At 35.0% G+C, this 12,354-nt stretch overlaps 1 protein-coding gene across 1 annotated transcript; it reads left to right on the top strand.

Moving 5' to 3' along the window:
* The first annotated feature begins 3,191 nt into the window (after positions 1 to 3,191).
* On the top strand, positions 3,192 to 12,011 carry LOC127075296 (CST complex subunit CTC1). The gene is made up of 16 exons (XM_051016782.1): positions 3,192 to 4,408; positions 4,543 to 4,661; positions 4,833 to 4,907; positions 5,005 to 5,083; positions 5,184 to 5,246; positions 5,361 to 5,438; positions 5,654 to 5,851; positions 6,072 to 6,176; positions 6,274 to 6,546; positions 7,647 to 8,129; positions 8,222 to 8,860; positions 8,951 to 9,042; positions 9,616 to 9,814; positions 9,893 to 10,007; positions 11,074 to 11,339; positions 11,741 to 12,011. Exons 1-16 carry the CDS (start codon positions 3,335 to 3,337, stop codon positions 11,909 to 11,911), a joined length of 4,029 nt encoding a protein of 1,342 aa, XP_050872739.1. The 5' UTR covers positions 3,192 to 3,334; the 3' UTR covers positions 11,912 to 12,011.
* Positions 12,012 to 12,354: the final 343 nt, after the last annotated feature.

Genomic DNA, 12,354 nt, shown 5'->3' on the forward strand with positions numbered 1-12,354 from the left:
AAAACTGTTTAAACGCATAGAGTTTTGTTGACCGGCCTCAGATATGATGACTTATACATGAATCGCTTTACGATTGCTTAACATACCGCTAAATTATGTAGTTTAATTTTTTTCCTTTAAAAATTTCGCTTAAATCATCGTGTTTTCACAGATGCATTGCAATTTCGGAGTTAAAATTTCAATTTAACTTTAGAAATTGCTTAAACACATAAAGTTTTTGTTGAGCGATCTCAGATAGGGTGATTCCTACATGAATCACTTTACGATTGCTTAATATAGTGCTAAATTTAATATTTTAGAACTTTGATTTTATTTTGGTCATTTGGCTTTCTCTTGGGCCTTCTTACAACGAGATGTTTGTTATTTACAATTTGTTTATTGAGCTTATTTTTGTTAATTACTATACTATATCCCCATTCGACAAATTGTACCACATTCATGTAATGTATAATAAGTTTACCGCTTTCATTTACTTTTATTGTGTTAATTGATTAATAATTCAGAGATTAAAATCAATCACTTTCATAAAAGACCAAAAAATAAGCACTCATCCAACGTTGAGTCTTTTTCCCAAATCAAATCCAAATTGAATGCAAAGTCGAGTATCTCTACTGATTAATTCTAACTCTTTTATAATCAACTTGCAACACTTGATCCCACGTCGAGTTGTTGATGCAAAATCTTTTTTGTAATATAATTTGAAAGACAAACGGCCAAAAGATGGACATCTCTTTAGACCCCTTAAATGGTCGAGCATTCGGAGTACACCAGATTCAAAATGATTATTAAGGGGACAATGGGACCACATCCACGCATACCTCGAGTAAACACGCACTTGGTGCACACCTCTGCTAAAATGCTTACTCATCTTTCGCAAAAATCAAATCTTCATGATAAAAGCAACATAACCAATCAAATTTTTTTTCGCTCTTGTGCGACTCCAAAAACATTTTTAGGCACGAGCTTGCTTTATCTATATTGACGTGAAACAAACAAAGACTTCCGCCTCCAAGAGCGAGCAATAAGTAAAGGTTTAGTTACTAGATATGTCTAAAGGATTACTCCTTAAAAGCAATCAACTCATTAGTTCTTTCTAAGTAGAACTACGTAGCCATGAGTTCTTCATAGCACCTGAAGATACATAGGAACAAGATTGAGAAATCTTGTCAGACACCCCTTTAATAAAAAATATTCTTCTTTTCTCTTTTCTCACTTGATAAGTAGAAGATTGCACGTTAACACTCTTACACGAAACTAACTAAATAGGTCCCATTGAGTACAACATATGTGAGGAATGTTAATACATTCCCCTTGCATAACCGACTCCCGAACCTGATTGGTTGGATGATCATTTCTTTTCTTTTTCATGAGTTTGATTGACATTTCCCCTTTCCCTCTATTTTGTTCATACTTCGAGTGTTCCTTACGCTCGGGTATTTTCCGCGCTACGACAATAGTTTCATGATATCAATCAATTATTCTTGGGTTTTCTGCTAAGCAATTGATTATTCCATGCATTTTCTTCAAAAAAATCCACTTCTAAGCACATCCTCTTCCAACTTTAACAATCTTAAACCCTTCCAAATCACAGACTACCACAAAACCAATGAGATCATAAGCCAAAACGTTAAGTTACAAGACATAACACAACAATCCATAATAGATCCATTTCCATTTACAATTTTTGTACTTAAATATCTTAAATTAACAATTTGAATGTTATATACTCAAACATAAACAATTTCTAGTTTGACAATTTAGAAATAACAGTAACAACGCTCTTCAAAGCACATCCAAAATATATTCAGGTATTGGTTGTTACCCAAAAACATTCAAGTGTTGCTGTTACTGAACCGACACAATACAATCCCATGAGCAACACTCTTCAAATCATATCCAATAGTTGAACCGACACAAACCAAAAACCCAAACAAATGAAATAACGGCTCTCTATTCGTCAAAACAACAATTTGTAAAACAATGATCCTCTTTTTTGAAAGTGATTGGAAAGTGAAAAATTACGTCTTAATCTATTTAGTATGATTTGAAGCTGAACGATTTGAATGAGATTAATGACGTCTTACAATGTTTCTATTTCATGTTTCTAGATCTTCAAATGGAGGTGAAGTAGGAGGTTGCGTCAACACCAGTTTGGGCTTCAGAGCTATTAGGTTTCAACAATGGGTTCAGAAAGATTGGGCTCCGACACCGGTAATGGGTTCAAAAAGATCCTAACATGATGTTGTTATGATCTTGTGACAAATCTAGGTCTGATTGCAATGCGTTCGAAAATTTTGTGATCAATTGCAATGAGGCCATAAATTTGGGGAAGAATGTAAGAGAAATTTGGATTCAAAAAATATTTGGGGAAGAAGATGAAGGAGAATAATTGAATAATTGCAATGAGTTCATGATTGTGATGCATGATTTTGATTCCACCATGCCAACACTTAAAAGTTTGTTGTAGTTTAGAAAATAAATATGTGTTAATTTACGGTGGGTTTTTGGATTTGGTAAAGTTTGTGAGTTTAAGGAAGATGACTAATAACAACACTAAAAAATCTAGAAATAATTTTTAGCGATGAGTTTTTCATCGCTAACTCCACATGGTATTCTGTAACGTCATACTTTCAGGATTTATGACTGATCCCACAAATCAACACAAGTCTTTTCAACATGCTCTATTTTCACTCACACACTTTTCGAAAAAATTCTCAGAAGGTCATCCATCTAAATACTACATAAAGTCAAACCTCTTTAACTATAAAGTTCTTATTTGTTAGATTACCGAAAATAAGATGCATGTTGGTATAGGTAGTACCGATCAATTCTTATAAGTCTTCCTTCAACCATGCTGTCTAATTCCTATACAGTCTAGAATCCCTCTCATTCCAATATAAATTCGACGACCATCCTCCGACCTCGAGTGTTACATCAACTTTCTGCCTTCTTCAAACTCAGATGTTACACATTCTACGTTAATACCACGTAACTTATTAAGAGACTTTGACTAACAAGTAGTCGAAAAAGATCAATATATTTTAATTTGTATAGCTAAAAAACTCAAATAATTTTCTTAATTATGAAACTAAAATAAATTTTGAAATACGAGGTTAAAAATAATATTTTACCTAATAAAATACATTATTTCTCGTCTTTTCCCTAAAATGACATGTCTCTAAAATTTGCAAGGGGGCAAAATTGGATTAGAAGTATTTCTGGGTGGTATTGAAACTTCTCCTTCCAATTCGAACCACTCTCGTTCCCGCTTGTTAAAGTTCCAAAACCTCACCAACAAACATCAAGCGCGGCAAATGCTTCATCTCCTATCCCAATGGAACACCCACAGCCGTCCACGCTATCGGACCTCCTTCACTCCCCCCGTCCTCTAACCGCCTCCGTCTCTCTCCCATTTCTATCTACACCCCCTCCACCACCCTCTCATCACTCCACTGACCATCGCATCCTCACAACCCTCAACCGCCCAACCGTCATCGTCGGTACCCTAACCCTCCCCACTCACACGACTCCCTCATCCTCCCATTTCCCTTGCTCATGCTTCAAATTCTCTGACGGTTCCGCCACAGTCTGCTGCGACATCCTATCCTTCCGCCTAGCCGCTATCGGCAAACAAATCCGCATCACCGCCTGGAACTTCATCCCGTTCAAACACCCAGGAGATCGCGGAAGCCGAACCGGCTTTTTGGAAATTATCAAGTGGTGCTTTTCCGATCCTAACGAATCAAACCTTGCAGATATCTTTCAGTTTACGCCAAGTTTTCCAGGAACTAATTGCAATAAAGGTGGTAAGAATTTCAGAGCTGTCCACGGAGTAGTGAAGTCAGTTGGTCCTATTTCAATTGTTCCGTGTGCCACACCTGCAAGTGGGGTTTATGATTTGAATTCAAGTTCTAAGGTTAACTTGTTAGGTTTTTTGGTACAATTGTTGTGTTGTGAGTGTAGGTTATGTGGTTCTAGGGAGTTAGTAAACAACTTGAGGAATGGTTCTTTTGAAATTGAGAATGTTAACGGCCATTCTTTCACCAAAATGGAGATTTTGTATTTTTGTGGCAATGCATCTTCGTTTCACCCTGTAATGACCAAGCTGATTGGTAGCCGTGTTGTGGTTTCGGGTTTGAAGAAGAAGTTAGTTTGCTTAACAAAGGAGGAGTCTTGTTTGATGTATTTGACTTTGGATGAGACGGTTTTACGTGTTTGTCCGCGTTTAGAGAAATTGACGCTGTGCCTGAAGAGTGAAATTAAGGGGAAGGGTGAGTGTGGTTCTTATACTGGTGTAATTAGAGGTGTTTACATGAAAGGGATGGCTTTAGAGTTGGATAACGATGTGTGGTTTCTTTTAACCGATCAACTACATACTATGATACATGGTTTACGAGTTGGCTCTATTGTAAGTGAAGTAAATTCACTGTTTTATATGCCCAACATGTTCGGTGGCAATTTTCTTCTGCGATTTTGTTTTATACTTTGCTGCCCTTAAACACTTCTGAGCTTTACCCTTAAATTCTTGGTCATATTGTGTAGATATCTATGAGAAATGTCCATTTTGTGGATCCAAAATTTTCGTGGACTAAAGTTGTTATTCTTGGGGCATGCGTCAAAACTAGCATTGTCTTGGAATCCTTTTCCCCTCTGGAAACTGTGTATGTGCTACTACCAATATTGTGCTTGCTTTTTTCAAATTTGTGTTGCATAAATGCTCAAATTGATAATATTAATGATAACTGTTCTTTGAACATTTCTGACTTATTAAAGATGTGGTTGCTCATGGACATGCGGTGGAAATAATTTGATAAATCATTACAGTTTTGCAGGTGTAATGTGGTTTTGCAGTCTACAAGTATGCTAGGAAAGTTCATTCAGTCATTACCATTTTCAACAAGACTCTGGTATTAAATGTTTGATTTCTGTTTAGCGCATTCAATTTGGAAATTTAGTAGATTGCTGGAATGTTTGTTATTCCTTTTTATTACTTTTACTTGGCAGGGTATTACTTCTTGTCACAAGCATACGTAAAAAGTTTGCTGGTATGCTATCTGACAAGGATATTTTGGGATCAAAAAATGTAAGCTATGTGACAATTTGCATCCATGGATTTCTTAGGTTGGCTGATGCTCTAAGTTCTGTTTCCATTCTGATGATCTGTTGTTGCAAGGTCTTAACAGAAAGAAGGGCTAGCTCAGATTCATGCTAGTTCACTGTTACCTCCTTCAGTATTTCAAACTCAGGTATGTTAATAAAATTACCAGTTGGGTAACTTTGTCGAAACCAAATTGGCTCCATTAGTTTTTTATTTTATAGAATGGCTTCATTTGTTTGGTTGTAATGCTCTCTTTTGGCAGCATGGTGCTTTCATGGGGCTGTGTAGACATGACTTTAATGGATGCGGTAGAGAAATGCATTGTGGTTTTCTGAAATTGGTATTTTACTTGCACTTGTTTATATTAAATGTGCTTCGGGTACTGTATGACAATTGAATCTGAAATACTCAGCCGAACAGATTCGTTATTTCACCCTAAAAAGAGAGAAAAAGAAATTCAGTCATTGTCTTTTTCTGGCAGAAGGTATTATTTGTTACTAGACATTGAAGGATATACATATATAATTTACTACCATCTCAATGATGTTTTTACAGGTTGTACCAATGTCTATCTTCATCCATCATTGTATAAACACACTACACAGAATGCTAAAGCCAGAAAGTCACTGTAAGTTATCGTCTGTTGGCAATCATTTCAGTATTTTATCGCGTCAAGCAAGATATAATGGTAGATCAGGTAGAAGGATCATTTCAAGTGAAGATGTAGGCATTATTTTGCTTGGATATCTTAAGGTTATTTCTTTAGTTTATCTCTTATCTTAATATTTGCAAGTGAGCTGCATTTTGCAATGGCTTAATTAGTTCTGTTTTGTTCGTAATGTGTTACATAAATATTGTCTTTGATCTTTTAAAAATGGAGCAGCACATTTTTTAAACATAAACCTTTGATTCGCAATATTTGCATATCTACTACTTATATTAGAGTCCTCATAATCTTGCTTAAAATAATCAGATTGATCCTTTGACTAGAAGACTGCAGTTGGTTGATGCAACTAGTGGCATTGACGTTCTTATACCAGACCTTCCCTTGACTTGGAATTCCAATGACATATTTGAGGTTACATTTCTCTCTGCGTCCACATTACATTCCCTAGAAAAGTTATAATATGCCAACAGAAGTTTGTATTTCAACTTCTATTATTTTGGATTTCCAGCTGACAAACTATGATGTTATTGTGGATGGCATTGACGAACTTGCGGATCAATTGGAATTTAGTGAATCATTATCATGTAGAATGATCTTTAGTTGTATCCAAGTGAGAAGAGAATTTAGCGCATCAATTTCTGTTTATTGTCTTTGGAAGAATGTTAAATGCATAAATTTTCCTCTTTACCCTTGTATCTATAGTAAGAATGAAACTAAGATACTTGAATCTGGATCCTACCATTTGCTTAGGGTATCTCACAAATTTCCTCCACAAGAAAAGGTATGTTCTAAAATCTAACTGTATATTCAATCAAAATTGCAACCAGTAATTGATTTATGAGTTAAAATAGTTTTTTCACTTGAGCAGTTGCTTAGTAAAAACTAAAATAGAGAAGAGTTGCAGATGCAAATAATATAAAATCAGTTAATAGAATTGAAATAAACTTATACTAGTGCCATGTAATTAATTTCAGAATAGGTATCCTGGAAGTTTTAGTTTCTCTAAAACTCTATTAATATTTAGCTGGCAGGCTATTACTATTTTCAGTATTTCTGCTGCTCTGTGTATCATAACAGATTATTAAATCTGAGTTATGTTAATTTCAACATGCACATTTACAGGGTTAAATTTTCTCCACTGTTGAATTTTTTTATTTTTTTAGTAGTTCAATATTTTTAACATACCTGTTGAGGAAGACAAATTGAGGAAGATGAAGTCCTTCTATATTCATCATATTATCAAGAGCCTCAATATCTAAAACCTGCTATAATCTGTTAGGTGGATGCCTGGATATGATTTCTTTTAAAATCTCAAATATGACCGTAGGATTGAAAGTCTATAAGCTACACTTGAAGCATGGATGAAACACATAATAAATCAACCTTATGCTGGCATTATGATGTATAACAAAATAGGAGCTCCAAGAATTTTCTCCTCACTTGCTGAGCCCTAGCTTTTCGTTGAAGAGGCTTTGATATTCTGCCACCAATCAAGTTTCCTGAGAGTAAGCTATTGCATATGCCTCGGAATGATTTTTTACATCTAACAAGACCCAAATTCCTCAAATCTTTTATGTACCTCTTAATTCAATAAAACATCATTGCGGCATATTATCAAGGTCTAGAAACACAAATAAGCATAGCCAGTGGGAAGAGCTGTTTAATTGATTCAAACCCATTCAAAATTATGTTGGTGTGACCTTGCGAAGCTCTAATAGTATAGAAAGAATGTCTATGTTTTTATTCCACTAACTTAAGTATGAATTGCAATGCCCATTTTAAAACGTTCTCTGGCTATATAGTATGAGCAATATTCTATTTTTCTTTTATAGTAAGTCATTGTAAACAAATTGCACTGCTAATGCTCTATGTCACTTGCAGCATTCTAATAATGTTAGGTCCAACAAGTCAAGTACTTTTGTTGAAGCTATACTTTTGCCTTACATTTTATTGCTTGACGGGAAGCCTGGAGTTTCATGTCCATGTGATGTTTATGGGGACAAAACAATAGAATTTTCAAAATATTGTTTCAATGGTAATAATGAAGAGCAAGTTTCCGTTAAGAGGCAAAAACTTATTAAGAAATCAGCAAATACATCAAAGGACGAGTTTCACACTTCTGTCTATGAGCTGAATGCCTGCTCTAATTCTTTTAGAGAATCAAAAGAGAACAGAAATTGTGACGATTTGAGTTCTCTTGATATATCTTGTATGGTTACTTTTAGAGGCCTTAAAAAGGAGAACGTGGTTTTCCCGGCTCTGTTGCGCTCTACATCACCTAGGAAAGATACGCGGTTTAATTCAAAACCTACTGCAAAAAATGTTTTGCTTGAGTTCTCATCTGATAGATTTTTAAAGTATCAGGTGATTTTCTTATTCTCTTTAACTTGCTTGCCTAGGTGCTCCTCTTTGTGATGTGAACCTCATTATTAATTCACTTTTTACTGCCTTTTCAGTTGTTGCAAATTGGTAGTTATTATATCATAGAACATAATGCAAAAGATTGCTTCAGTACCACAAATGATGCTGATTTTGGTAGCAGTGGCACTGCTAAATTTGTTATTGATTATGGAAAACATATCTGGAGCCTTGCATTTATTTCTGATGATGTTCTTTTCAATGATAAATCAGCATATGCATCTGTAGGAGATTCTTCACCTGTCACCGATGTGGTTCTGCCTAAAGTTCAAATTGAAAAGCAACTGCAGAGTTCCAATGATGATTCTTCTGGTGTCTGTTCGGATGTTTGTCTTCATCTACCTGTCAACCTTATAGCTCTTCTGGAAAATACTATTATGGAATCAGAAGATAGTAAAATAAAAAAATTTGCAACATCAGAACAGAGTGCGAACATTTGTTTCAACATTGGCACTGCAGTGGCTTGGTCTAATTTTTGTTCAAGGCCTCAGAGTTCAAACTGCTTGTTTCCCGAGGGCAAGTTGATTTCTTTCAAGGGAAATGTAGTTGACATTCACGACATCAGCTCTAGTTTCTGCAATTCATGCACAAGTGGGGCAAGCTTTGATGCTCTTCAAATGAAAGGCCTTGTTGGGACTGGAAATTTCTGTATTCATGTCTTAGTGCATCATAATATTGTAAGTTGTAACTGCAAGCCATCTTACTGTTTATATATTTATACTCTATACTTGTTTTGCAACTTAATCATGCTCTTTATTTCTTATTAGGTGAGTATTTTTGGTTCTATAAGTAAACATGCTTTTCCTACTGGTTTTGGACCTGGTGCAACTGCAACATTTCATCGAATCCTTGATGCAAGGTATGCATTTGACACCTTTACCAAAATAATTGGACTCTGTTCTTGATTTCCTGCACTGTTAAAGGGCTCCTGGTATACACAAGAGATCCCTTGTAATTACAGAAAATGCAGAAATTATCATATTAATATAAAAAGCGAGAAGTATTACATAAGACATACCTTGTAATCCCAGAGCAAAACTTCTCATAGATGAGACAATTCTCACTCTGCCCAACCCATAAGGTTCCTAACAGTATAGATAATGAGTGCCTTCTGTCTTTCTATCCTTATTCTTCATATAACTGTCATTCCCCTTTAACAAATAAGCACATCCACACATGTAACAAACTTTCCTATGCATCACAATTTTTGGGCTAAGGCCCAAACCCGTTACCTAACAGCAGTTGTGAACTATTTGTAAAAATGTGTTCCCACTGATTAGGATGTTGTGAGTACTTTTATACCACTTATGTTCTGTCATTTGAATTGTACTCTTTGGTTTTCCTAGGTGTATATGAAGGACTCGTCTTTCCAATGGTACCATAAATTGTAAAATTTTGCAACAAATTTGATTGTTGGTCTCTGATTCTGCAGGGCCCAAAAATTTATGTTGCTGCCTGTGTCATTCATTGAAATAAATTCGATAGAAGTATTTGATAAACACTGCAGTGACAGGTTGTCCACTTTAAGGCCTCTAAAAGATGCATATAGTGCATGTCAGGATTCCTTTTCCTGTTTGATTTCCCAATTGCCTCAGTGCCAGAGTCAAAAGCAAATAGTGCTCCGATGCAGGGTAATTCATTCTACATATCCCTGAATATTTTTGATGTCATGTGTCAAAGTAAATTAATTTTCCATTTGTGGTGAACAGGTTGTTGCTGTTATTTTTTTAGTTCTAGAGAGGAAGACTACAAATTTATACACAGAAACAAAAATGAATTCTAAGGGGATTCTTTTGGACATTCCATTTGCTTGTTTTTTGTTGGGTAAGTTGTTTGCTTTAATAATTTAATCCTTTCAACATATTACTAAGAGGAAGGCAGCTAAGAGTGCTCAATCACTTTTTATGCTCTGAATATACATGTATTGTAGGCCAAATGTGGTTTTACAAAATGATATTACCAAGTGTTCAGTTTCTGCAATACCTCCCCTCATGTCCCGCACAACAGTGATTGTTGCATGGATAAAATGGTGTTTGGCCTAATAGATCTAGGATATAGGCTTTGATACAATGTTGAATTTGGATTCAATCCCATTAAACTACAGGCTTGTATGGTGAGGGGTACCTCTTCCTAATTAATGTGGGACTTGGATTCCAATACAAACTTTGGGTTCCTTATTTGCATGTATATATGTGTGCATAAATATGTATTCACTTGGAAGCTATTTGATTAATGGACAAATATTTGGTTAGGCACAATCACATATAATAGTTATTTGGGCACACATAAATAATACATGATTTAATTATTTTGAAAAGATACATTATTTTATGTTATTTATTTATTTATTTTTGTATGTGTGCGCGCCTAAGTTTTGTGTCGCCCAAGCAAGTCTTACTCTTGATTGATGTTACCTCTGATATACATGGTGTTGGTTATATATTGTGCATTCTTCAAATTCTTCTAGGAAGTAAGTCTCGCTCATGTTTTATTTGATAGCAAATTTTACCAAAAAGATGAACTTTATTTAGACTAGAGTTGCATTCAACCAAAGTGGCTTCATGCAAGAATTCTGACCAAGCAACCTTACGATTTCTACTTTGTTCACATTTTATGCTTTCCGATTCTTTACCATATTCTAACTTTTCTGAATAATTAGCTTGATAACATTTTCCTTGGTATTTCGTGTGTTACAAACCAAAATTTGAATAATTTAGAAAGAATGAGAAATAATTGGCTAATGATCCTCTCCTCCGAGGATTTTCCCTACTACAATAGAGCACTGCTCTTATGTCCTTTTTTATTATGTATACTAATTCCTTCCAACTAGTAAACTAACTACTATACTAAATTATCCATATCTTCTATGCTTACATCATGTTTCATGCAGATGATGGATCATCATCATGCTGTTGTTGGGCTAATGCTGAGAGGGCGGCTACCTTGTTGAGACTACAAGAAGAACCCACCACATCATATCATCTTAGCAAAATTTTGAAGAAGCACAAGAGAATTACTGTGAAAAACCGTGGATCCTTTATTGATTTTCCATACCAAGATCTTGTAGTTTCTGTTGCGTCTGGTGAAGCTCTTAACAGTTCCGATGAAAATCTCATCAAGTACATAATCTTCAATGCATGTGTTGGAAGAACATGGGTGAGTTTAACAGATACACAGAGAGGTGCAATAGTATTAGTTTATCATCTTTTGGAGAACATAAAAATAGAAAGATGAGAATAATGTATCTTGCCAATCTTAATTAACTTCAATCTTCACAATCAAAATAAGTGGTGATTGGCGCTGGACTTGGTAGGGAGGACCACGGTTCGATCCCCCACAACTGCGATCAGCAGGGGGTTGGAATCAGAATTGACCCCCGAATCGGATTAGACGATCCAGTAGACCGATATTGGTGGTGAAAACCAAAATAAAATAAAATATGGGTTATAATTAGTTCAAAATGATACCAATTTCCATCCTGTATGTTATCACTGTCATTTTATTTTGATCCTTTTCAATGTTTTGGCTAAATAAGATTTTTAAACTGATCTGCGCAGAATGTTGTTGCAAGTCTGATGGATTCAGAGGAGGTTACTCAGTTGAAGAATGAATATCTTACTCAAATGGTGAATATGCAATCCATGCAGAATATATGGGCTAAAGAAGTCTCTTGCTCGCGCGCTCTGGCTGAGGCAAGAAACACGATTCAGGAACTTTTGAATGGTTAGTGGTTAAGATCAAATTGTGAGGAACAAAGTTACATTTCAAACTAAGTTATCTTTCACACACCAAAATACTTCTTAACTAAAATACTTCTTAACTAAGTTATCTTTATTGTCAAAAAATAATACATAAGTTAACCTATGTATTGATGAAATTGTGAGATTGTAGGTTAAGTTCAACGTTGACTCTTAGAAACATTTAGAATTAATGATAGGATGTTTATTTTTCCATTATCAAGAAATAATATGGAAGTTAACTTTTGGAATTACCAATCGAGAAAATGAACATAACACCACCTTGAATGTACTCTTCATTTCATTTCATGATCATACCACCATATTTTCAAAATTCTAAGAAAATCTCCTTCCATTTTCAATCAAGTTTTGTACTCAAAACAACATTCTTATATTTTTCATATCAAAAAGAGCAAAACAAGCTAAAATTTAAG

This window comes from Lathyrus oleraceus, chromosome 4 (assembly GCF_024323335.1).
Source record: "Lathyrus oleraceus cultivar Zhongwan6 chromosome 4, CAAS_Psat_ZW6_1.0, whole genome shotgun sequence".
Classification (NCBI taxonomy): Eukaryota; Viridiplantae; Streptophyta; class Magnoliopsida; order Fabales; family Fabaceae; genus Lathyrus; species Lathyrus oleraceus.

What these genes read in the sequence shown, in the direction of transcription:
- LOC127075296 (XM_051016782.1), top strand. Translation starts at nt 3,335, where the DNA reads ATGGAACACCCACAGCCGTCCACGCTATCGGACCTCCTTCACTCCCCC. An exon ending in TTTTCCCCTCTGGAAACTGT is followed by an intron (nt 4,662 to 4,832) that starts GTATGTGCTACT and finishes ACAGTTTTGCAG; the next exon opens with GTGTAATGTGGTTTTGCAGT. An exon ending in ATTGTGGTTTTCTGAAATTG is followed by an intron (nt 5,439 to 5,653) that starts GTATTTTACTTG and finishes ATGTTTTTACAG; the next exon opens with GTTGTACCAATGTCTATCTT.